General features: G+C 50.5%; 2 protein-coding genes across 2 annotated transcripts in view; one reads left to right on the top strand and one right to left on the bottom strand.

Annotated features, from left to right (window-relative positions):
• Positions 1-18,960, top strand: part of LOC123745473 (fibrillin-1) — a 33,330-nt gene extending 14,370 nt beyond the window's left edge. The window contains exons 12-20 of the mRNA XM_069312250.1: positions 4-104; positions 2,523-2,714; positions 3,349-3,457; positions 3,685-4,200; positions 5,080-6,897; positions 7,164-7,292; positions 14,887-15,672; positions 16,293-17,344; positions 18,931-18,960. Coding sequence (XP_069168351.1) covers positions 4-104; positions 2,523-2,714; positions 3,349-3,457; positions 3,685-4,200; positions 5,080-6,897; positions 7,164-7,292; positions 14,887-15,672; positions 16,293-17,344; positions 18,931-18,960 — 4,733 coding nt within the window. The remainder of the gene's footprint in view (positions 1-3; positions 105-2,522; positions 2,715-3,348; positions 3,458-3,684; positions 4,201-5,079; positions 6,898-7,163; positions 7,293-14,886; positions 15,673-16,292; positions 17,345-18,930) is intronic.
• Positions 18,961-19,336: 376 nt separating this feature from the next.
• On the bottom strand, positions 19,337-23,979 carry LOC138356276 (A-kinase anchor protein 5-like). Its single transcript, XM_069312249.1, has 3 exons — positions 23,889-23,979; positions 21,837-22,147; positions 19,337-19,462 (listed from the first exon to the last, which is right to left on the bottom strand). Exons 1-3 carry the CDS (start codon positions 23,977-23,979, stop codon positions 19,337-19,339), a joined length of 528 nt encoding a protein of 175 aa, XP_069168350.1.
• Between the last annotated feature and the right edge of the window lie 757 nt (positions 23,980-24,736).

The raw sequence follows: 24,736 nt of genomic DNA, 5'->3' as shown, positions 1-24,736 counted from the left end.
CAGCTGCGTGCACCAGTAACAGAGGTTGCTTGGCTGGACAGGTGTGTCTGGAGGGCTCTTGCGTCCCCACCTGCCGCGCCTCCACTGATTGTCCAGACCTCCAGGTGAGTTGACCCCCGACACCTGCTGTCTCACACACGCACACCCCTATCTACACCTGCTGTCCCACACACGCACACCCCTATCTACACCTGCTGTCCCACACACGCACATCCCCGTATCTACACCTGCTGTCCCACACACGTACCCCCCCCCCTATCTACACCTGCTGTCCCACACACGCACACCTGCTGTCCCACACACGCACACCCCTATCTACACCTGCTGTCCCACACACACACACCCCTATCTACACCTGCTGTCCCACACACGCACCCCCCCGTATCTACACCACCTGTCCCACACACGCACACCCCTATCTACACCTGCTGTCCCACACACGCACCCCCCCCCTATCTACACCTGCTGTCCCACACACGCACCCCTCCTATCTACACCTGCTGTCCCACAACTACACACACCCCTATCTACACCTGTTCTCCCTCTTCCCTCCCTGCTACACACCTGTATACAGATGTTCTGCTCCTCCTTCCCTCTCTCTCCCTGATACACACCTGTTCTCACTCCCTCACACCTTTGTTTTACAAAATAATTCAAACAGCAACAAACCATTAGATTCGAAATAGATTTTTTTATGAAACGCTTATACAGGTACAAACATAGTAAGCTTATGGAAGTACAGAGTAAGCTTAAGGAGTACAGAGTAAGCTTAAGGAGTACAGAGTAAGCTTAAGGAGTACAGAGTAAGCTTAAGGAGTACAGAGTAAGCTTAAGGAGTACAGAGTAAGCTTAAGGAGTACAGAGTAAGCTTAAGGAGTACAGAGTAAGCTTAAGGAGTACAGAGTAAGCTTAAGGAGTACAGAGTAAGCTTAAGGAGTACAGAGTAAGCTTAAGGAGTACAGAGTAAGCTTAAGGAGTACTGAGTAAGCTTAAGGAGTACAGAGTAAGCTTAAGGAGTACAGAGTAAGCTTAAGGAGTACAGAGTAAGCTTAAGGAGTACAGAGTAAGCTTCAGTAGGTACAAAGAGAGGCAAGAATATGAAGTACAGTACGTGTTAATTATACTTGTCTATTTATACGCAGTGTTTCACATTACATTATCTCCCTTGACTTTGTTCATAAAGTACCAGCTATCTGTCACATTTTAACTGTGGGTCACTGTCGCTAGTAGCCTCTTCTGGGGGACCAGGCTCACGATTTCTCAAGCCTTTACTCAACCACTTATGAGTCCTGTGCGTCTTTCCTTAATCGTGGTGGCTTTGTTTGCATTTATTAAACCATTTACGAGCTCTGAAACTTCTCAACCCAAGGTTAGTTTTGTTCATAAAACAACCTTTCAGCCGGCAAAGGGAGCCGGTCAGTCGAGCGGACAGCACACTGGACTTGCGATCCTGTGGTCCTGGGTTCGATCCCAGCCGCCGGCGAGAAACAATGGGCAAAGTTTCTTTCACCCTATGCCCCTGTTACCTAGCAGTAAAATAGGTACCTGGGTGTTAGTCAGCTGTCACGGGCTGCTTCCTGGGGGTGGAGGCCTGGTCGAGGACCGGGCCGCGGGGACACTAAAGCCCCGAAATCATCTCAAGATAACCTCAAGATAACCTTCAGAACTCATAGTGTTTAATAAAGGTAAACAGAGCCACCATTATTGTGGAAAGATGTAGATGTTTCGTAAGGGGTTATCTTGAGATGATTTCAGGGCTTTTTAGTGTCCCCACGGCCCGGTCCTCGACCAGGCCTCCACCCCCCCCCAGGAAGCAACCCGTGACAGCTGACTAACACCCAGGTACCTATTTTACTGCTAGGTAACAGGGTGCATAGGGTGAAAGAAACTCTGGCCATTGTTTCTCGCCGGCGCCCGGGATCGAACCCGGGACCACAGGATCACAAGTCCAGCATGCTGTCCGCTCGGCCGACCGGCTCACAAGTCGGTGGTGAGGACCTGTGATGATACCCACTAAGTTGTGTGCAGAGGTTACCTGTTGTGTTGTATAGGGGGCAGCAGTGCTTGTCTCTGCCTCGTGTGGACAGTCTCTTACATGCTCTTATAACCTATAACCTTATAACTTATAACCAAAGCCTATATCACACTATTAATTTAGTCTATATAAACTGTTCAGTTTTCATTCATTCATCATTGTGTTTCATGTACTTTAAATAGATTGTGCTAAAGGCCTTGTTTTGATTATCATCTGAACTGTAATCTGAATTACATTATTATTATTAATTACATTAGATTACATGGTACAGCCTACCGTATACATGTTTTGTTGCGGTGTTCTCTAGGGCCTGGTCGACGACCGGGCCGCGGGGACGCTAAGCCCCGGAAGCACCTCAAGGTAACCTCAAGGTAGGCCCTACATTGTACACCGTGCAAGGAGTACACTCCGGACCTCATATTTAGTCGTTAGCTTCATATTGCTTGTGTCTTGGCTTTAGACTTACAATGATCGACGTTGGTTGCAGGTGTGTCAGAACAGCATCTGCGTACCGGAGGTGAAGTGTCGAAGCAACGCCGACTGCGACTCCAGGGAACAATGCCGCACCAACACCGTAGGCCAAGCTGAGTGTAAGGAAGCCTGCGACGGCCTCACGCTCTGTGGTCGCAACGCCCAGTGTGTGTCCATCAACCACGAGCCTGTGTGCCAGTGTCCCCAGGTGAGGGTGTGTTGAAGTGTCCCCAGGTGAGGGTGTGTTGAAGTGTCCCCAGGTGAGGGTTTGTGGGGCAGTGTCCCCAGGTGAAAGCATCCGTCACCTGGCACCACCACTCTTGGCACTGTGAAAATAAACTAATATTCTTGAAATATATTTATGTACATGCAGATGGGATAACTTGCTATAGCAATAGACTATGTTAAAAGTATATACATTCATGATGAGAATTATGAGATGATAATTTGAGTTCATTGCTAACCACCATATTGTAGATAATAACACATAAATTGATATGACTGAGATGTGGAACCTACTATTTTGGATACCAGTAATATAGTCCAAGTGAATTATTGACTTGTATATAAGAACATAAGAATAAAGGTAACTACAGAAGGCCTATTGGCCCATACGAGACAGCTCCTATTTATAACCACCGTTATAGCAAGTACAAGCTGGAAACACACGAAGATCCATGACAATCGACTTGAGAATGGTCCAGGACGGACCGAAACGTCGTTGTCCCTTCAACTTCTAGTGTGTGGTCTGGTCAACATCCATGTGTAGCTAGTAGAGGTGCGAGTGTGGAGGGCCCCCTGCCTAGGGCCCAGGGTCACTACTAACCATTGTGTCATTCCAGGGCTACTTTGGTGATCCTCAAGATGAACGCGGTGGGTGCAAGAAAATAGAGTGTGATGAGGACGATGACTGCGATCAGAACGAACGTTGTGACAACTACATGTGCAAGAGTAAGTCTGGGCGTTCTTCGGTCACCCTCTCGTATTGCTCGTATATTGCTGTCATCTTCTAGTTCAGTTCTCTGTGTTGCAGGACAGCTCAACATTATTAGCTGCAAGAAAGTGATAGTAACTAATATGCTGAGGTTCATTTGCAGTATATTGTGTGTGTGTGTGTGTGTGTGTGTGTGTGTGTGTGTGCAGGAGGGAGATGTAATGCCTTGCGTCCCTGTTTACAGCGGCATGTCGTGTCAACAACCAATGCGGGGAGAATGCTCTGTGCATCTCGGAGTCCCATAAGGCTGTGTGCTTCTGCCGTGATGGTTTCCAAGGTGACCCACTCAAGAGATGTCAACCCATTGACTTCTGTGTTGAGAACCCATGTGGGGCAGGCGCCAGCTGCCACAACTTCCGTGGTAACTACAAGTGCTTGTGTCCTCCTGGCACGGTGGGCGACGCCTACACTGACGGTTGTAAACCCCCAGTTGACTGTCTCACCGACTCGGACTGTCCGCCCTCGGCCTTCTGTGGGGAAGAGAACAACGTGCCCAAATGTAAGGATGTGTGTGAGGGCTCCCACTGTGGCCCCAACTCTGAGTGTCGCGCTGCCAACCATCGCACAGTCTGCGCTTGCATCAGCGGCTACGAAGGTGACCCCATGGACACGGTAACGGGCTGTCGACCTCAGGAGATCTCCTGCCGACTCAATGCTGATTGTCCTCCTAGCACCATCTGTGATGGTGGACTTTGCAGGCGTAAGTTGACCTCTCGTGTAAAGTTGATCATTCTAGAGTGTTTGTGAGTTTGCTTACATTGAGATACATTGCTCATGTATATGTTTTTTTATAAATGGTTATGCCCATTCTAATGGTATGATGGTGGTGTGTTCAGCACCTTGTCAGAGTGACAGCGAGTGTGGGTTGACGGAGGCTTGCGAGCGGGGCCAGTGCAGCAACCTATGTGACCAAGACCAGGCTTGCGGTCTCAACTCCATCTGTAACATGGTCAACCACAGGCGCGAATGCTCCTGTCCTCCAGGCTTCACTGGAAAGGCCGACATGGAATGCTACAGGATCCCCGCGGCCTGCCAGAGAAACAGCGACTGTCCATCCGGCTTCTTGTGTAACAATGGTGTATGCAGCCCAGCCTGTTCTGGGGACGGTGCTTGTGCCCAGAATGAGAAGTGTATACGTGGTTCCTGCATGTGTAAGTATACCGGCAGTGTTACGTGGTTCCTGCATGTGTAAGTATACCGGCAGTGTTACGTGGTTCCTGCATGTGTAAGTATACCGGCAGTGTTACGTGGTTCCTGCATGTGTAAGTATACCGGCAGTGTTACGTGGTTCCTGCATGTGTAAGTATACCGGCAGTGTTACGTGGTTCCTGCATGTGTAAGTATACCGGCAGTGTTGCCAGTGTAGTGCACCTCTTGCATACACACTTACTACATGTGCAGATACATATATCACTGTTATTAATCTAATGTACTGAATTTAATTTATTTTAACTTTTTCACTATGCTGAAAATGTTCTTTTTTAGTTGAAAAGATCTCGAGTTACTTTTATTATGAATATGACTGATGTTTACACTAGAGACATGTCCTTGAGCTGTGTGTATTTTATTTTTCATGTAGTGACGTGTCGCTTGGACAACGACTGCTTTTTGGGCCACATCTGCCTCAACAACATCTGTATGATCGGCTGCCGTGCCAACGAGGACTGTACGACCAGTCAGGGCTGCCTTAATAACCGCTGTACTGACCCTTGTGGAGCAGCTGCTGTGTGTGGACCCAATGCTATCTGTTCAGTGGTCAACCATCGAGCTCAATGCTATTGCCCTACTGGCTTCATCCCTAACCCAACCCCCAATGTGGCATGCTCCAGGAAGCCTATTGCTTGCAGTATCAATTCTGACTGTGCATCTGGCTTTGTCTGCAGCTTAGGGACCTGCATGGCCATCTGCTCCTCCACCTCCAACTGTCTTGACACTGAACAATGCGACGGCTCTGTGTGTCGCCCTACTTGTCGCCGTGACGATGATTGTCGCTCAGGAGAAATCTGTAATCAGCTGATATGCACAATAGGTTGTCGTTCAGACGTAGAGTGCCCATCAACCCAGGCATGCGTCAACAACAAATGTATAGACCCATGTGGCATACCCACAGCATGTGGCGGTAATGCCCGGTGTGCTGTAGATGGTCATCGGGTCGGGTGTACCTGTCCAGACAACCTCGTTGGGGACCCATTCGTCAACTGTCGCCTCCCACCAACCCCCTGCACTGACGATACCAACTGCCCGAAGGATATGACTTGTTTCTCGGGAACCTGTCGTCCACTTTGTAAAAGTGATCAAGCCTGCTTCAACAATGAACGCTGCGTTGGTGGTGTGTGTAAGGAGATTTGTAACTCTGATACCCAGTGCGGTGTGGGCAACATCTGTGAAGGACGCTTGTGTATTGTTGGTTGCCGCTCAGATTCCACTTGTCCGACCAAAGAGTCGTGCATAAATAGGAAGTGTCGGAACCCCTGTGAAGAAGGAGCAGTTTGCGGGACATGTGCAGAGTGTCAGGTAGTGAACCACCAGGCACAGTGCAGCTGCTCCGCCAATGCCATCGGCAACCCCCTCATCGCCTGTACGACACCCACCCGCCAGTGTACCGCAGACAGTGAATGTGACACCCAGGCATCTTGCAGAGGGGGCTTCTGTTCCAAGTCTTGCAGCTCCTCTAAGCAGTGCAATTGTGGTGAAACCTGCAGTGAGGGATACTGTCACGCCGAGTGTAGCGAAGAGAGAGACTGCTCCCAGGGCTTCTTATGCCGTGCTGGTGTCTGTGTGGTCGGTTGTCGCACAAACACTGACTGCCCGCTCACCCACGGTTGCTTCAATGGCAAGTGTGACGACCCGTGCAAGGATAATGCCTGTGGCACCAACACTCGCTGCCGTGTCTCTGACCACCGCCCACTCTGCTTCTGCCTCAGTGGCTACCATGGCAACCCCAAGGAGGGGTGTGAAAAGTACGAGTGCCTGAGTGATACTGACTGTAGTCGGGAACAAACCTGCATCAACCGTGAGTGCACGAACCCTTGTTTAGAGGGAACCTGTGGCACTAATGCCCGCTGTAATGTGATGAACCGCAAGGCGGAGTGCTCGTGTCCTTCCAGCCACTACGGCAACCCGCAGGTGGAGTGTAAGATGGAGGTCAACGAATGCCTCACCAGCCCCTGTGCCGACAATTCTCAGTGTATCAATACTGTAGGTAGTTTCATCTGTAGTTGCAACACTGGTTGTCATGGCGACGCCTACCATGCCGGCTGCATTTGCCCTCAAGACCAAGTTGACCCCTGCAAGAGAATCTCTTGTGGTCAAAATGCCAGGTGCCGAGATGTGGACGCTTCGAAGGCCGAGTGCTTCTGCCCAGAACATCTTCCTAATGGTGACCCGCTCGTTAAATGTAAGAGTTCCTCCCTTTATAATTTAGACTTGAGTACCATTTTCTATGTCTTTCCAAAATAGTTCAATGTATTTTTTTTTAAATTCAAGCTGGTGTGAGCCTGCCACTAATAGCTTGGTCTGGTAGGTGCTCCAAGTTGTCAGCTTCAGTAAGAGTTGTAAGTGGTCCATTAAGTAAATTTACTCAGCAAGTAATGGCATTAAACTTTGGTATGTATTGGCACTTTAAGTGTTACCTATAATGACATCCATTGGTGTTAACGACAGGTACAGGAGACTGTCGCCAGACCGGCTGTGGCTTGGCCGCCTCCTGCCTGCCGGACGCCGTCGGCAGCTACGAATGCAGGTGCCGAGACGCCAGCTGGACAGGTGACCCTTACGTGGAGTGTGTGCCAGGTTAGTGCCGTCTCATTCTCTACTCTCAGTCCATTCCTCCTGCCGCACCGTAGACTGTTGAGGGTTGGTGGGTAGACCTCAGTTGCTCGGCCTCGTAGCGGCCACTGCCTTCCTAAACACCATGAACCTTCTTCCTAGACAACCAAAATTGTGTTTCTTCCTGTATCAGCGGTTCTGTCTTCCCAAAAGTTTCATTTAATTTCACGTTTTCACTCTTTTTCGTGTGTTTCATCAGAACTTGCAGAACTGTCACTACTCATAAAGATCTTAAGAGGCACTGTGTATGCCTCAGGCGTCGTCAGATGAGGCGTGTGTGTGTGTGTGGAGGAGGCAGCGCCCGCCACACCCTCTTATAGGTGTCGGGGGGAGTGGCCACTATGACACGAGTCAATTAGTCCAGCATTCTCAATGGGATTTTATAAACAAAAAATATAAAAATATTAAAATATAAAAATATAAAAATATAGAAATATAGGAAAGTATTTTTTGTGAACATGTAAAGGCTTCGAAGTATGGGTTTCTTCTTTAATATTTTCATAGTCATCAGTGCCAAGATGAACCTTATAAACTTGTTCATGTGATGCCCGGTACGCGTGTGATGCCCGGTACCCCATGTGATGCCCAGTACCCCATGTGATGCCCGGTACCCGTGTGATGCCCGGTACCCCATGTGATGCCCGGTACCCGTGTGATGCCCAGTACCCCATGTGATGCCCGGTACCCCATGTGATGCCCGGTACCCCATGTGATGCCCAGTACCCGTGTGATGCCCGGTACCCCATGTGATGCCCGGTACCCCATGTGATGCCCGGTACCCGTGTGATGCCCGGTATCCCATGTGATGCCCGGTACCCCATGTGATACCCGGTACCCCATGTGATGCCCGGTACCCGTGTGATGCCCGGTACCTGTGTGATGCCCGGTACCCCATGTGATGCCCGGTACCCCATGTGATGCCCGGTACCCGTGTGATGCTCGGTACCCCATGTGATGCCCGGTACCCCATGTGATGCCCGGTATCCCATGTGATGCCCGGTACCCAAAAATATACTTCGATGCTTTTTAAAATCAAATGTAGTTTGATAACTGTTAAAGTATAGCATTTTCGTATTCAATTGATAAAATGTATTCAATCTTTTTTTTCTCGATTTCCTTCCTTTATGTAGTGACATGTTGTTCACTACATGCAAACTGGTGGCGCATGTTGCCCACATGCACGCCCCAACATACTCTGTGACTGTCCACAGGCTGTTTGACTAGTTCATGGCCTTGTGACTGGTCTGTGGGCCCTGTGACTGGTCTGTGGGCCCTGTGACTGGTCTGTGGGCCCTGTGACTGGTCTATGCTGCTCTGTGACTAGTCTACGGGTCCTGTGACTGGTCTATGCGGCTCTGTGATTGGTCTGTGGGCCCTGTGACTAGTCTACGGGTCCTGTGACTGGTCTATGCTGCTCTGTGACTGGTCTATGCGGCTCTGTGACTGGTCTATGCTGCTCTGTGACTGGTTTATGCGGCTCTGTGACTATTTTACGGGGTTTAAGACTAATCTCCGGGCCCTGTAACTCGTCTAGAGGATCTGTGACTGGTCTGATGGCACTGTGACCGGTCTATGGGCTCTCTGACAGGTCTACAAGTTCGGTTAATGGTTTGTGGGCTCTGTGACTGGTTCACGTAGCTTTTGACTGGTCTACGGACTCTGTAATTTGTTACTGGTTGTGACAGGTCTATTGACTGAATGACCGGCCCAAGGACTCTGTGATTGGTCTAGGGGCTCTGTGACTGGTCAAGGGGCTCTGCGACTGGTCAAGGGGCTCTGTGACTGGTCAAGGGGCTCTGTGACTAGTCTAGGGGCTCTGTGACTGGTCAAGGGGCTCTGTGACTGGTCAAGGGGCTCTGTGACTGGTCAAGGGGCTCTGTGACTAGTCTAGGGGCTCTGTGATTGGTCTAGGGGTTCTGTGACTGTTCTAGGGGTTCTGTGACTGGTCTAGGGGCTCTGTGACTGGTCTAGGGGCTCTGTGACTGGTCTAGGGGCTCCGTGACTGGTCTAGGGGCTCCGTGACTGGTCTAGGGGCTCTGTGACTAGTCTAGGGGCTCTGTGACTGGTCTAGGGGCTCTGTGACTGGTCTAGGGGCTCTGTGACTGATCTAGGGGCTCTGTGACTGATCTAGGGGCTCTGTGACTGATCTAGGGGGCTCTGTGACTGATCTAGAGGCTCTGTGACTGGTCTAGGGGCTCTGGGACTGGTCTAGGGGCTCTGTGACTGGTCTAGGGGCTCTGTGATTGGTCTAGGGGCTCTGTGATTGGTCTAGGGGCTCTGTAATTGATCTAGGGGCTCTGTGATTGGTCTAGGGGCTCTGTGATTGATCTAGGGGCTCTGTGACTGGTCTAGGGACTCTGTGACTGGTCTAGGGGCTCTGTGACTGGTCTAGGGGCTCTGTGACTGGTCTAGGGGCTCTGTGATTGATCTAGGGGCTCTGTGACTGGTCTAGGGACTCTGTGACTGGTCTAGGGGCTCTGCGACTGGTCTAGGGGCTCTGCGACTGGTCTAGGGGCTCTGTGACTGGTCTAGGGGCTCTGCGACTGGTCTAGGGGCTCTGTGACTGGTCTAGGGGCTCTGTGACTGGTCTAGGGGCTCTGTGACTGGTCTAGGGGCACATGAACATTTTTTTTCGTGATTTGCTGAATGTGTAAAAGTTTCCCTAATTATTTATTTCCCTGTGTTTAAGTTCCTCTCGGCCTCCCGTGATGTATAGCGATATATTCTATATATTTTCTTCCATTCTCTATATGCTCTATTGTGTTCCTCTCAACTCCCATGTTCTATTATGTCGCTCCCCATGTTCTATTTGCCGTACACGCCATTTTTCCTTCAGTTTCCCATTTTTTTCTATACCTTCGTGCTCCCTGATTTCACACTGCTGGGCTCTCCAAGGCGCGAAGGCATGCGAGTCTTGCTTTGATGGTTGCACCGGAGGGCAGTCGACCACTCATATAACCAGTCCAAGACATAACTGTCCCCCCGGCCGCTACTCTGTCCTTTGGACGGTTACCCTCCGTTCACCTGCACGTCTCCGAACACCTGTTCTAACTGTCCGTTGTTCGGACTTATCTACTTCCACCAATCCGAACAACTGATTTTAACAGTCTAGTGTACGTTTGTATCCACTAACAAGTCTTTGTATATATCTGAATTGACTTATTCCGTTGTCATTAAGTAGCAAGTGACCGAACACCCAGCTCCCAGGGGCGGCGCACTCCTAGGGGCGGCGCCTGAGTCTCTGGTGGTCCCTCACGGTCTCTACTCTGTTATCTAACTGTTGTTTGTACTCGCCCACTACTACTACCAGTTAACAACCTTCAACACCCGCTTTAACAGGTGCCCAGATAACCGTATAACTGTCCAAATGCTTGTGTTAACGAGCCCTTTGATTTCACTCAATAATATCTCCCTTAGTGCACGTTTTAAATACGTGTTAATATCTTCCTAGCTTAACAACTGTTCCTAAATTAACTCTCTTATCTTAACCATCTATCTATTAATTCATTTAACCAATAGCAGCTTTTTACAATGGTATCAGTTGTCTTAACTGCCCACTCTTCTCTCGGAACTACCTCGTTCAGTTATCTATTTTAAGTGTTCACTCTTTTCGGTTATCCTAACATGTCATACCGCCACCTCATGTTCTAATGGCATGTTATCACCTCATATTTTGATGTCATAATATCATCACTTATCCTAATGTCATATCACCTAATCTGTGTCATAATATCACCTCATATCTTAATCTGTCATAATATCACCTCATATCTTAATCTGTCTTGATATCACCTCATATCTTAATCTGTCATGATATCACCTCATATCTTAACCTGTCATATCTCCTCATATCTTAATCTGTCATACCCCATTATATTCTGATCTATTGAAATATTACATTAAATTCTAATGTGTGTGTTCCAATATCACATCATCCTATACTCTGCCCTATCTGGCAAGCGTTGTCCTAATATAGTGTCCTAGCCTGCTATTCTGTGCCTTTTTTCTCACCTTATGTCCTATTCCGTGTAGAATTCTGCTTCCCAGTCTGTCCTAATCTGGTGCCCTATTCCTCAGTCTCAGTGCTAAACTATGTCTCCCAATCTATGTCTTAACATATTATAATGTGTCCTAATATGTTCTGATCTGTGCCCTAATCTGTCTCCTACCCCTGTGTCCCACTTTTGAGACACTCCGCTAACATGTAATGTATTTGGTGTGCTAATCTGTTACTCTGCCCCATTATATTACCCTATTCCTATTTCTGTATTAATCTGTCATAATCTGTGTCCTAATCTGTTACCCTGTGTTCGAGTCTGTTGTCCTAGTCTGTATCCCCCTGTGTCCCTGTCTGTGTCCTAATCTGTTACCCTGTGTTCGAGTCTGTTGTCCTAGACTGTTTCCCCCTGTGTCCCTGTCTGTGTCCTAATCTGTTACCCTGTGTCCTAATCTGTTAACCTGTGTCCTAATCTGTTACCCTGTATCCTAGTCTGTTACCCTGTGTCCTAGTCTGTTACCCTGTGTCCTAGTCTGTTACCCTGTTACCCTGTCCAGGTCCTGATCTGTTATGTAGTGTCCTAGTCTGTTGTCTTATGTGTTACCCTGTGTCTTAGTGTCATCCTGTCTCCCTGTCTATGTGGGAGTGTATCTCCTGTGTGTTACTCTGTGTTAGTGTCACTATAGGTGACCGTCCTCGCTTGTGTCTCCCCCTCCCCCCCCCCTCCCTCCCCCAGCTAACCTAACCAACTCTACACTGGACACCTGGCCGCTGTCTCCACGTGTGTGCCTGTCCCATATACACTCACTAGGCGCAGGTGTGGGTGTATGTATGTGTGTAGGTGTGTGGGTGTGTGTGAGCTTGCGCATATTTGATAGGATAATGGCCTCTAACGTGGTGTCACTCCCGGGTGTGGTGACACTAGGGTTAAGTAACGTAACCAAATAACTTAACATACAACTCACTTGCCTTTTCCTATAACTCTCGATTGTGGTTCTGGTCGTGTGCGTCTGTGTGTGTCTCATCTGCATGTGTGGGTGTACATGGTTGTGTGGTGGGTGTACATGGTTGTGTGTGTGTCTGGTGGGTGTACATGGTTGTGTGTGGTTAGTGTACATGGGTGTGTGTGTGTGTGGTGGGTGTACATGGTTGTGTGTGTGTGGTGGGTGTACATGGTTGTGTGTGTGTGGTGGGTGTACATGGTTGTGTGTGTGTGTGGTGGGTGTACATGGTTGTGTGTGTGTGTGGTGGGTGTACATGGTTGTGTGTGTGTGGTGGGTGTACATGGTTGTGTGTGTGTGTGTGGTTAGTGTACATGGGTGTGTGTGTGTGTGGTGGGTGTACATGGTTGTGTGTGTGTGGTGGGTGTACATGGTTGTGTGTGTGTGGTGGGTGTACATGGTTGTGTGTGTGTGTGGTGGGTGTACATGGTTGTGTGTGTGTGTGGTGGGTGTACATGGTTGTGTGTGTGTATGGTGGGTGTACATGGTTGTGTGGTGGGTGTACATGGTTGTGTGTGTGTGTGGTGGGTGTACATGGGTGTGTGTGTGGAGGGTGTACATGGTTGTGTGTGTGTGTGGTGGGTGTACATGGGTGTGTGTGTGTATGGTGGGTGTACATGGTTGTGTGTGTGGTGGGTGTACATGGTTGTGTGTGTGTGTGGAGGGTGTACATGGGTGTGTGTGTGGAGGGTGTACATGGTTGTGTGTGTGTGTGGTGGGTGTACATGGTTGTGTGTGTGTATGGTGGGTGTACATGGTTGTGTGGAGGGTGTACATGGTTGTGTGTGTGTGTGGTGGGTGTACATGGGTGTGTGTGTGGAGGGTGTACATGGTTGTGTGTGTGTGTGGTGGGTGTACATGGGTGTGTGTGTGTATGGTGGGTGTACATGGTTGTGTGGTGGGTGTACATGGTTGTGTGTGTGTGTGGAGGGTGTACATGGGTGTGTGTGGTGGGTGTACATGGTTGTGTGTGTGTGTGGTGGGTGTACATGGTTGTGTGTGTGTGTGGTGGGTGTACATGGGTGTGTGTGTGGAGGGTGTACATGGTTGTGTGTGTGTGTGGTGGGTGTACATGGGTGTGTGTGTGGTGGGTGTACATGGGTGTGTGTGTGTGGTGGGTGTACATGGGTGTGTGTGTGTGGTGGGTGTACATGGGTGTGTGGGTGGTGGGTGTACATGGGTGTGTGTGTGTGGTGGGTGTACATGGGTGTGTGTGTGGTGGGTGTACATGGGTGTGTGTGTGTGGTGGGTGTACATGGGTGTGTGTGTGTGGTGGGTGTACATGGGTGTGTGTGTGTGGTGGGTGTACATGGGTGTGTGTGTGGTGGGTGTACATGGGTGTGTGTGTGTGGTGGGTGTACATGGTTGTGTGTGTGGTGGGTGTACATGGGTGTGTGTGTGGTGGGTGTACATGGTTGTGTGGCTGGGGACACATGGATGGTGTGTGGCTGGGGACACATGGGTGTAGTGTGGCTGGGGACACATGGGTGTAGTGTGGCTGGGGACACATGGATGTAGTGTGGCTGGGAACACATGGACGTAGTGTGGCTGGGGACACATGGATGTAGTGTGGCTGGGGACACATGGGTGTAGTGTGGCTGGGGACACATGGATGTAGTGTGGCTGGGGACACATGGGTGTAGTGTGGCTGGGGACACATGGATGGTGTGTGGCTGGGGACACATGGACGTAGTGTGGCTGGGACACATGGACGTAGTGTGGCTGGGGACACATGGATGTAGTGTGGCTGGGGACACATGGATGTAGTGTGGCTGGGGACACATGGATGTAGTGTGGCTGGGGACACATGGGTGTAGTGTGGCTGGGGACACATGGATGTAGTGTGGCTGGGGACACATGGACGTAGTGTGGCTGGGACACATGGACGTAGTGTGGCTGGGGACACATGGATGTAGTGTGGCTGGGGACACATGGGTGTAGTGTGGCTGGGGACACATGGATGTAGTGTGGCTGGGAACACATGGACGTAGTGTGGCTGGGGACACATGGATGTAGTGTGGCTGGGGACACATGGGTGTAGTGTGGCTGGGGACACATGGATGTAGTGTGGCTGGGGACACATGGGTGTAGTGTGGCTGGGGACACATGGATGGTGTGTGGCTGGGGACACATGGACGTAGTGTGGCTGGGACACATGGACGTAGTGTGGCTGGGGACACATGGATGTAGTGTGGCTGGGGACACATGGATGTAGTGTGGCTGGGGACACATGGACGTAGTGTGGCTGGGGACACATGGATGTAGTGTGGCTGGGGACACATGGATGTAGTGTGGCTGAGGACACATGGATGTAGTGTGGCTGGGGACACATGGGTGTAGTGTGGCTGGGACACATGGATGTAGTGTGGCTGGGGACACATGGATGTAGTGTGGCTGGGGACACATGGATGTAGTGTGGCTGGGGACACATGGGTGTAGTGTGGCTGGGACACATGGCTGTAGTGTGGCTGGGACACATGGCTGTAGTGTGGCTGGGACACATGGAGGCAGGCGGCCAGCCACAGGTTGCATGCTGACAGCGGCTTCTCTCTCACACTAGATACTCAGTGTACGCTAGACACAGACTGCCCGCCGGCTCACGCATGTATCACTGGAAAGTGTAAGGACCCATGCACGCTAAGAGGCGCGTGCGGGGAGCGCGCTCTCTGCCGCACCGTGGCGCATGCGGCCGTGTGCTCCTGCCCGCAGTGTTATGTGGGTCGGCCGCAGGTGGCATGCCGTCCGGACCCTGCCTGCGGCACGCCCGCGCCGCCCTTGGAGCCGCCCCTGGTGAGCGGGTGTAGGCAGGACGGTGACTGCGGCGAGCGTCTGGCGTGCGACGCTGCCCTGCGCACCTGCTATGACCCCTGCGCCCGCGGACCCTCTCAGTGCCAAGCTAATAAAGTGTGTGAAGTCAGGAAGCACAAAGTTACGTGTCTGTGCAAGCACGGCTTTGTTGTGAACTCAGTGGGGGAGTTTGTGTGTGCTACAGGACCCATTGACTGCCACGAGGACGACGACTGCGCCAGCAACCTGGCCTGTGTCACCAACCGCTGCACCAACCCGTGTGCCGTGGGCCGCCCGTGCCCGCCCAACAAGCAGTGCGATGTTCTCAACCACCGCCCCGTCTGCATCTGCGTCAAGGACTGCACGCCCTCCATCACCATCTGCCTCAGGGACGAGGGGTGCGCGCCCACGCAGGCGTGCGTCTCCTATCAGTGCGTGGACCCCTGCGCCTCGCACGGCTGCCCAGGGGACACGCCATGCTACGTCGAGGATCACAAGCCTCTCTGTAAATTCTGCCCACCTGGCTTTACTGTTGATCCCGACTTTGGCTGCGTGAAAGGTAAACCCCGACGCCGGCGGCCCTCGCTGCTGCTACTTGTCTATTAACCCGACTGAGTGGTGGCGGACACTAGTGGCTCTTAGTCCTGTGGTAGACAGCCACTTCGACTAACCTCCGAAGTGGTACCTTCGGCCGGACGGTTCTTGCCTCTCCTGGACCAGCGCTTACCTGCTCACTGACGACACACTCGCCCTCTCATTGGTCATCTCTTGGCCAATCAGGTGATATTGGTGACGTCAGTGAGCAAGTGATGGGTCCAGCTTAGTGGGAACTGTTGCTGCCGAAGGTCTCCGGAGTAGACTAATGATACATTCACGTTCTACAAACTTGTTTGCTAATATTCAGTTTTAATTAATCAAGCAAATGTTCATTTGCAAGTCAACTCATTTACTCACATCTCAAATTGGATTCATTGCTTCCTGTTGCATAATGATCACTGAGGAAAGATACAAAGTACCCACAAAGACTAAGTTAAGTACTCCCAGAGTTGAGACCAGGACAGACTTGGTGACCTTAGCTCTTCACTGTTTACTGTTGTCACAGCCTGAAAACATGCAACATAAGTGACCCCTTCATGTTAACTTTTATATTCACATTCCATATTTTGCATGTGTCCACAGACATCGATACTTCTACCCCCTCCACCCCCTCCACCACCACCACCACCAGCAGGTCCACGCCCAAGCCGTGTCGCAGTGATGCTGACTGCGACACGTCCAAACATACGTGTCTCCAGGGGCACTGCTCAAACCCCTGCCTGGACGCCTGTGGGACACGCCACTGTTCTCTCTCGACAGGCGCTCATGGCCACATCATAATAGATTGTGCTGACACAACCAAACCCTCTACCACACCCTCCCAGCACCTGAACACAAGTGTTAAACCGAAAGTTCCAACAGAGACGATGGGTTTCTTCACCCCACAACCCCATAGCAGTAGTCACTCGACCCCAGCCACAACCCCACTCTTCACAACCATCACTAAGACATCTCACAGCCTCCTCACAACCCCAGCGCCTCACTCATCATCCAGAAGGCCATCCATCAGTCCCCCGACTAGTAAACAGCCAGTTATTGTCATCAAAAGACCCTTAACAACACCAGAAACCCCAGTTACATTGGCAATAGCCACAACACCATCCCCTTCTTCAGAAACACCTGTAATCCCTCTGGATCGTCCAGTGACCCCCACTAGACGACCCAGACCAAGACCTTCCACGACGCCAAGACGACCCGTCTTCACAACATTTCTGCCAACGTCGCCAGCTACTGACACTCACGCTACTACCCCACTACCAACCACTCGCCCTCACATCACACCAAGGCCGCAGTCCACCACACACTTACCACGGCCTCCCCCCATCACCATAGACTCACCTGGAATCTCAACTTCACCTCCAGAGGCCTCAACAGTAACCCAACCTCCTGCAAAGAGGCCTCCAATCCGCTACACTCCCAGACCGACAACACTGCCCTCACCAACATTACCAGTCACTCCACCACAACCAGTCACTCCAACACGACCAGTCACTCCTACACGACCCATCACCCGAACATCACCCGATACGAGTAAATTTATTTTCCCAGTTACCACCCCCACACCGTCAGTACCCAAAACCCTCTCTCGAGTACCCAAGACGTGCACGAGCAGTGTTGAGTGCCCCAGGAACTTGGTTTGTCAGAGTAAACGGTGTATTGACCCGTGCAAGGAGTCGAGCCCGTGTGGTAGTGGGTTTGTGTGTCAAGTAATCAATAATAGACTAGCATGCCAGTGTCCCACGGGGTCTGTCCTAGGCTCCCGGTGTCCCCAAGGTAATATAATGTGCCCCAAATCCTCCCATTGTATGTGTTAAGCTTCCAGACTTGCTTGGTTGGCCGGCTGGCCTTCTCCATCCTAATTCTTAGCAAGCACATAAGGAGCCTGAGAGCCCCTATGTCCTGTGTGGTGACACGCAGGGGACTGTACATGACAGGTCTTAAGTGCTTGTTGAGAATTGAGCGCCTTTGCCCCCCACTTCCTGGAGCTTTCGGAACTCTGTTAGCTGTATGGGTTTAAGATGGTTTCTGGGCCAGACGCTGGCGGACCCGAGATGCCTGGAGCTTGTGTAAGCCCGAGCCCCCTGAAGAGGACTTCACCAGCCCCTCACACGCTCTGGCTTGCCCTCAGCACCCAAGCATGTTGGGGTCCGCCAGGGTCAGCACCCTCCTGCGTGAGGCTGCCTTGTCTATCCCTTCCCCCCCCCCTACCCCCTCTCTCCCTCCCTCAGGTCCTCCACCAGTAACGGCGTAACTACCCTACGGAACCCCACTCTAAACACAAAACTACCATTGCTGTTTCGTCTTATGTGTGTATGCGTGTGTGTGTGTATTATATGGTGCCAACTTGTGTCGTCCTGTCCGCCTTCCGTGTCTGTCAGTCTGTCAAAATGTTTAAGTCTGTGCTTCAATACGACGGTGCCTTCAAACCATTTTCTTTAACCCGTTTTTTTTTCCTTGGGCTCTGACGAATCTGGCGACGCTGCTCCACCTAACCATTCACTTAAGGAATATGTAAATGCTGCTGCTGCTTCCGTAACCCCCCTGGCTCACAGGCCCGGTTCCTGCTTCCATTAACACCCGCCAAGAATGCACGATACTTCAGCAAACGCGCGCAAAAAAAAAACAACAAGAAAAATGCTTTTGAAGAAACGAATTGTATTTGTTTTGTCTATGTTTGTTAGTTTGTCTAACCTCTTATCTGTACTTATGTAGCCTACTGACGCGTGTTTGTGTTTGCTTTGCTTGCATGATTGCTTGTTTGTTTTGACGTAACTAACCTACTAGAGGCGCGGATCCACACACAGGGTAAACCAGAAAGAAAAGTGATGCACAGTTTACCTTAGTGATACCTGCGGGAACCACAGTAACTTCAGTGGTTTACCTCCATGATTTAGTCTATTGGCGGTTGACGTGGTTTACCCCTGTGGTTGACTACTGGTTTACCCCAGTGGTTGACTACTGGTTTACCCCAGTGGTTGACTACTGGGTTACCCCAGTGGTTGACTACTGGTTTACCCCAGTGGTTGACTACTGGTTTACCCCAGTGGTTAACTTTTGGTTTAACTCGGTGAATAACTTCTGCTTTACCTCAGTGGTTGTACCTGACAGCCCTAAGTGATGTGGTGCTTGGTACAGGGGGCTGCCCCCCCCCCCCCATGCATGCTGTGTTTGTGTATGCCTGAGTTTGTCCTTGTTAATAATATGTTGTTTGTGTTTACAGGGAGAAATTGTGTTTGTCATGTCCCCATAACACCCCCCATACAACACCCCTCCCCCCCTCTCACCCCCCACACACCTGGCAAGACGTAACTGGTGTCTCGGAGGAGTATTTTAAGGGTAATAGAATCTTATAGGAAATTACCAAGGTTAACAAGGAATTTCATTACAAAGGATTACATTGGTTAACAATGGATAACATTGGTTAACAATGGATAACATTGGTTAACAAGGGATGACATTGGTTTGCAGTGGATAACATTGGTTTACAAGGGTTAACATTGGTTTACAAGGGTTAACATTGGTTTATAAGTTATAACATTGATTTGCAAGGGATTACATTGGTTTACAAATGATTACATTGGAATACAAAGGATTACATTGGTTTACAAGGTATTCCATGGGATTATTTACAAAACTGGCTTTGGATCAGTGGTAACGAGGTGATTTAGCTTAACTATAGCCTCGTTAAGAGCAGTACAGAGGAACATAGCCTTTGATATAGAGGGATTATGTCTCCGCAGACTTGGATTACACTGGGTAAATAATATGGTATTTGGATTACAGGGATTAAGGGATTAGTTACACATGGTACAGATAGAGATGGGTAAAAATTTTTATATAATTTAGGTGCTTGTAGCTCGGGTAAAGTCCACCTTGCACACTTGTATTGATTGTTGAATGCTGATTGTTCACCGTTGGTGCAGGTGAAGCCTTGCCTCTTCACCTACCATAGCTGCATATTGGTCACCAGTGTTGTAGGTGAGGACGAACCTGTGTCACCTACGCCTACAGCAGCAGCAACATTCATACACATGTGTACATGTGACGGCACACCTGTCCATCCTCCCCCCCCCCCGTCCCTCCCCGTCCCACACACCACTGCCAGCACAGCGGCACGACACTGAGCTCTGAGCTCTGAGCCCTGAGCTCCTTCCCCCCTACTCCCTCCTCAACACACAACAACTGTCAAACACCGAAGAAGAACTCAATAAGTATAAGGAACATGAAACACAAACTTCCCCCTGATGTTAGTGAGGTGTGGAATATATTCTGAAATATAATGTCGGGTGTCGGATGAGATCGGAGGAGAGAGACTCTCCGAGTATCATCTGACACTCAGCATCAAGCTTGGAGGCTTTGGGCCAAGTGTTAGTGGCGGAGGCATCGTCAGCTGGAGGTCAGATGATGATGATTTGAGTGATAAGAGTATTACAGTCCATTTACAACCAGATCAGCTAATGCAGCGGAGCGTTAGTTCATCTGGTTGTTGATTAGTTGATTAGCATTTACAACCAGATCCATTTGCAAGCCGCTACTAATGCCCTTGAGCACGGCCTCTGGCGCCACTGGCACCTTCCCACTGCCTCCAGCCATTCACAAAGTACAATTATAACACATTTCTTTCTTTATTCAACTCTCCGTTCGACTTGGAACCTGTCGAACCCTGACGCATCTTATCGCAACCCCATGGTGATGTTACCTCTGGTGATGTGTGGTGATCCGTGATGTGTGGTGACCTCTGGTGATGTGTGGTGACCTCTGGTGATGTGGACGAGCAGCCATCGGGTGCCGGGACAGCTCTCAGTGCCCGGCAAATCAGGCGTGTATCAACGAGAAGTGTCTCAACCCGTGCGTGGCCCGCAACCCGTGCACCGCCAAGGAGGACTGTAAGGTGGAGAACCAGAGGGCCACCTGTCTCACTGGTAAGTGCCTGGTGGTGGTGCCAACACTACTCCTCACTCTGCACATGTAGCACTAGTGCCTCACGCCTCTAGTGTTGGGGGGGGGGGGCACACGCGTTATCACACTTTGTCAATGTAAATATCTTATGAAGATGGTGTGAAAGGAATTCTAGAATTATCATCATTCTTTTTTTAGTCTCTTTCTTCACTGTGCACAACTGTTTTTACTTTAATGGATCTTTTCTGAGCCATTTTTCAGTTTTCTCTTGTCCTTAATTTCCCTCCGTAATGATAGGACAAGGTTGTAGCCAAGCTTGTCCTCTCATCCTGATCACCATGTGACAAGCTCGTCCAGTTTGTGTATCATCTTGGCGATGTGGTATTCCTCCCTTCCTCACCCTCTTGGTAGATCTTATGACGTTCACTCAACGTCTTCTAGCTCCGTGCCATCTTGTGGGTACACGGCCCTCCCTTCCCTAAAACCTCCCCCCCACCCTTCCCCCGTCAGATGAAGCCTCCCCCCCCCCAGGTCTCCTTCAGGAGGGTGTTTACACCCCTGAGGGCGCCACACCACCAGCCAAGAGCCCTCACACTATTACCAACCCCCACACCACCACCCAAGAGCCCTCACACTCTTACCAACACCCACAACTTCTTACAAGTCAAAATCTGGTGCCTGGCTAACTGTGGGCCTCTTCCTTCTCCTTCTCCTCCTCCTGGTGCTGGTGCGGGGTCTCCCTGGCCTGCCGCGCCTCCTACAGTCGGGTGTCGCAGCAACACCGACTGTCCGAGCGAGTACGCCTGCTACAACAAGGAATGTTTCTCACCCTGCAAAGTGAGGAACCCCTGTGAGACATCCGAGAGATGCGAAGTTCGCGATCACATCCCCTTCTGTATCTCAGGTATTGTGTGGCGAAGTCCGGAGCTGCTGCTCTTGTTGCCTCCCGACCCTTGCCCCTTCCCCCCCCCTGCTACTGTAACCCTCCATTACTGTAACTCTCCATTACTGTAACCCTCCTTTACTGTAACCTCCCACTGCTGTAACCTCCCACTACTACGACCCCAAGTAAGATGAGACTTCCATTGCCATGGTGGGTGAGCGTTCCCTGACTCACGCTCTCTCACCTTATCGCAATTATTATACAGTAGATAACTCACTAAACAAGACCAAGTCTAATATCTGGCTTTTATCTGGACCACCTGTCCCTTCCCCTCCACCACCGACGGTGTCCTCGTCCCTTTCACCGACGGTGTCCTCGTCCCTTTCACCGACGGTGTCCTCGTCCCTTTCACCGACGGTGTCCTCGTCCCTTTCACCGACGGTGTCCTCGTCCCTTTCACCGACGGTGTCCTCGTCCCTTTCACCGACGGTGTCCTCGTCCCTTTCACCGACGGTGTCCTCGTCCCTTTCACCGACGGTGTCCTCGTCCCTTTCACCGACGGTGTCCTCGTCCCTTTCACCGACGGTGTCCTCGTCCCTTTCACCGACGGTGTCCTCGTCCTCGTCCCTTGACACTGCCCCCAGCTGACGTGACGCTTCTCACACAATGCTAAACATAATATCTATCTCTTGTATGCTGTGAAGAGTTCTCTAGGCTGTCTCCGGCGCTCTAATCATCATATATATTGTATTATGCTCCGTAAACCACTATTCCGAGCGTACTGCCACCTTTTCTAACTAACGCTCAATACTACGCACACGTCCTCATGCGGCGTATACTTGCTGAGCATGACAATGTTCTTGAGCTTTGTTCTATTACCCCCATCATAAGCTTCACATGACAAGCCTGAACCTTTCAGTTATCAATAACCTTTCATGCTGTGTGATAATCCAGTATTGTTTAGCAAGCTTTCTTACTAGTGAATTAACTATAGGAATGGTAGCAGTATGGTAGTAATAATCCAACCGTTGCATCTGCAATGGGCTTTAATATCTGAACTATTGACTCTGGTGGGGACCCTGAGACGGGGCGCTACTGACGGAGGACGAACAGCACGATGCCAACCCTCGACCGCCTCCTACAGGAAGTTTTGAGTCGTGTATGTGATTGTTTTCAACTCTATATGTGACTCTGTAGTTTGTTAAAGGCACTGTGTCATGGAATTTAGGCCTGTGGTCTGTGGTCGAGGGCTGGCTACCTCGTTCTGTATCAGAACAGAACGGTGTTCTGTATCAGAACGTCAGTACCCGCAGACGCCATTTACAGACAGTACCCACACACGCTACACACAGACAGTACCCACACACGCTACTCACAGACAGTACCCACACACGCTACTCACAGACAGTACCCACACACGCTACACACAGACAGTACCCACACACACGCTACTCACAGACAGTATCCACACACGCTACACACAGACAGTATCCACACACGCTACTCACAGACAGTACCCACACACGCTACACACAGACAGTACCCACACACACGCTACACACAGACAGTACCCACACACGCTACTCACAGACAGTACCCACACACGCTACTCACAGACAGTACCCACACACGCTACTCACAGACAGTACCCACACACGCTACACACAGACAGTACCCACACACGCTACTCAGACACCACTTATAAACAGTACCCACACACGCCACTATTTAATAATATCCAGACACCACTCATAGACAGTATCTAAAGACACCATCCACTGACAGTACCCACAGACAGTACTACAGACAGGATGTAGACAGTGCCCCTTGCCCTGAAGTTAGAGGGGGCGAGGTAGCCTCAAGGGTGAGGAGAGAGTCTGAGGGAGTTTGTGCCTCGCAGACTCCGGCTGTGTCAGAGACGGAGACTGCCCGCCCGACCAGGCTTGCTTCACCGGCCACTGCATGAATCCCTGCCTGAAGACCGACGCCTGTGGCCTCGACGCTGACTGTCGGGCTCTCGATCACGCCCCCAGTTGCTCCTGCCCTCCAGGATACACCGGAGATCCCACGGCCAGGTGCTCCCTCCTGCCTCCCTCAGGTAACGCCTTAGGAGTATGTCTCCCCTCCTTTTCGTCCCCTGCACAAGAATATCCCTTCCTCGCAAGGGGCAAATACCCACCCCCCTGTACTTCCAAAGCCTGCTCATGCCCCAAACTCCATAGCAGCGAGGACTTGGGGGGAAATGTGTATGCACATTGTGGGATTGTGTTGCAAGGACGAGTAGGGCTTCCACAAGGTATATGGTGACCTGTTGTTGACCTTGTTGACAACGTGACTAGTGGGAAGACAAGCGCCCTGGTGTGACCCCAGACTTGTGATGACAACGTCTCTCTAACCTGTTAACTTGAGTGCCTGCAGGAGACACGTCCTCTTCCTGCTGCTGCTGCTGCTGCTGCTACTCTCACTCTTGCTTTGCACTCGCCGCATGTCTGACGGCTCTAACGTCTAGTATTTAAGGCTTTACTAGTGTAAGTATTCCAGATGTGTCCATGTGTTACCTGGTCAGGTGTAGGCGGGTGTGGACACGAACAACTACACCAGCAGTGGAGGTGTATCTTCAACCCACGGGTGTACCAGGCCTAGGCACAAGGCCTTACTCGCCTGAGTATGGCCGCTGCACCTCCAGCCGGCCTCCCCCCTCACTATAATACAACTCAACATTACACACTTATAACAATAACTGCTACACTGGAATCGAACCCACAGGACTCGCAATGTTTATATAATCCAGCGCTTCCAAGTCAGCGACAGATCAACACTGAAAAGAAAGAGAGAGTCAGTATTACACACTGTACCATAGCTGTGGATGTGTAGGGGATTCTAAACATAGCAGGCATCCATCAGTCTCAGGAGACTATGGAGTTGCGCTCTGGTTGTCGGTCTGGAGTGGGCTCTCCAGGGCGCACTACACAATGTAAAGGGAAATTATCGGTGCGCGCTCTTGACTGAAGTCCCACTTTAAGTATCCTGAAATAACTCCATATACATAATACTCTCTGCAGCTGCCCGTTAAGTACCAAAAGGTACCGAGTACAATTTGAAACAAAAGCAGCTTTACCTGTAGTCCATTGCATTGATCTTGGAGATATAAATCTTATACAATCTAGATTTGTTCAGTTTTTGCGACTCGTAAAAATTAGACATAAACACACACACTTAAGATATTGGCTTTATTAGTCACTTA

The sequence above is a fragment of the Procambarus clarkii genome, chromosome 71 (genome assembly GCF_040958095.1).
Source record: "Procambarus clarkii isolate CNS0578487 chromosome 71, FALCON_Pclarkii_2.0, whole genome shotgun sequence".
Classification (NCBI taxonomy): domain Eukaryota; kingdom Metazoa; phylum Arthropoda; class Malacostraca; order Decapoda; family Cambaridae; genus Procambarus; species Procambarus clarkii.
This window is presented reverse-complemented; position numbering and strand designations above follow the sequence as displayed.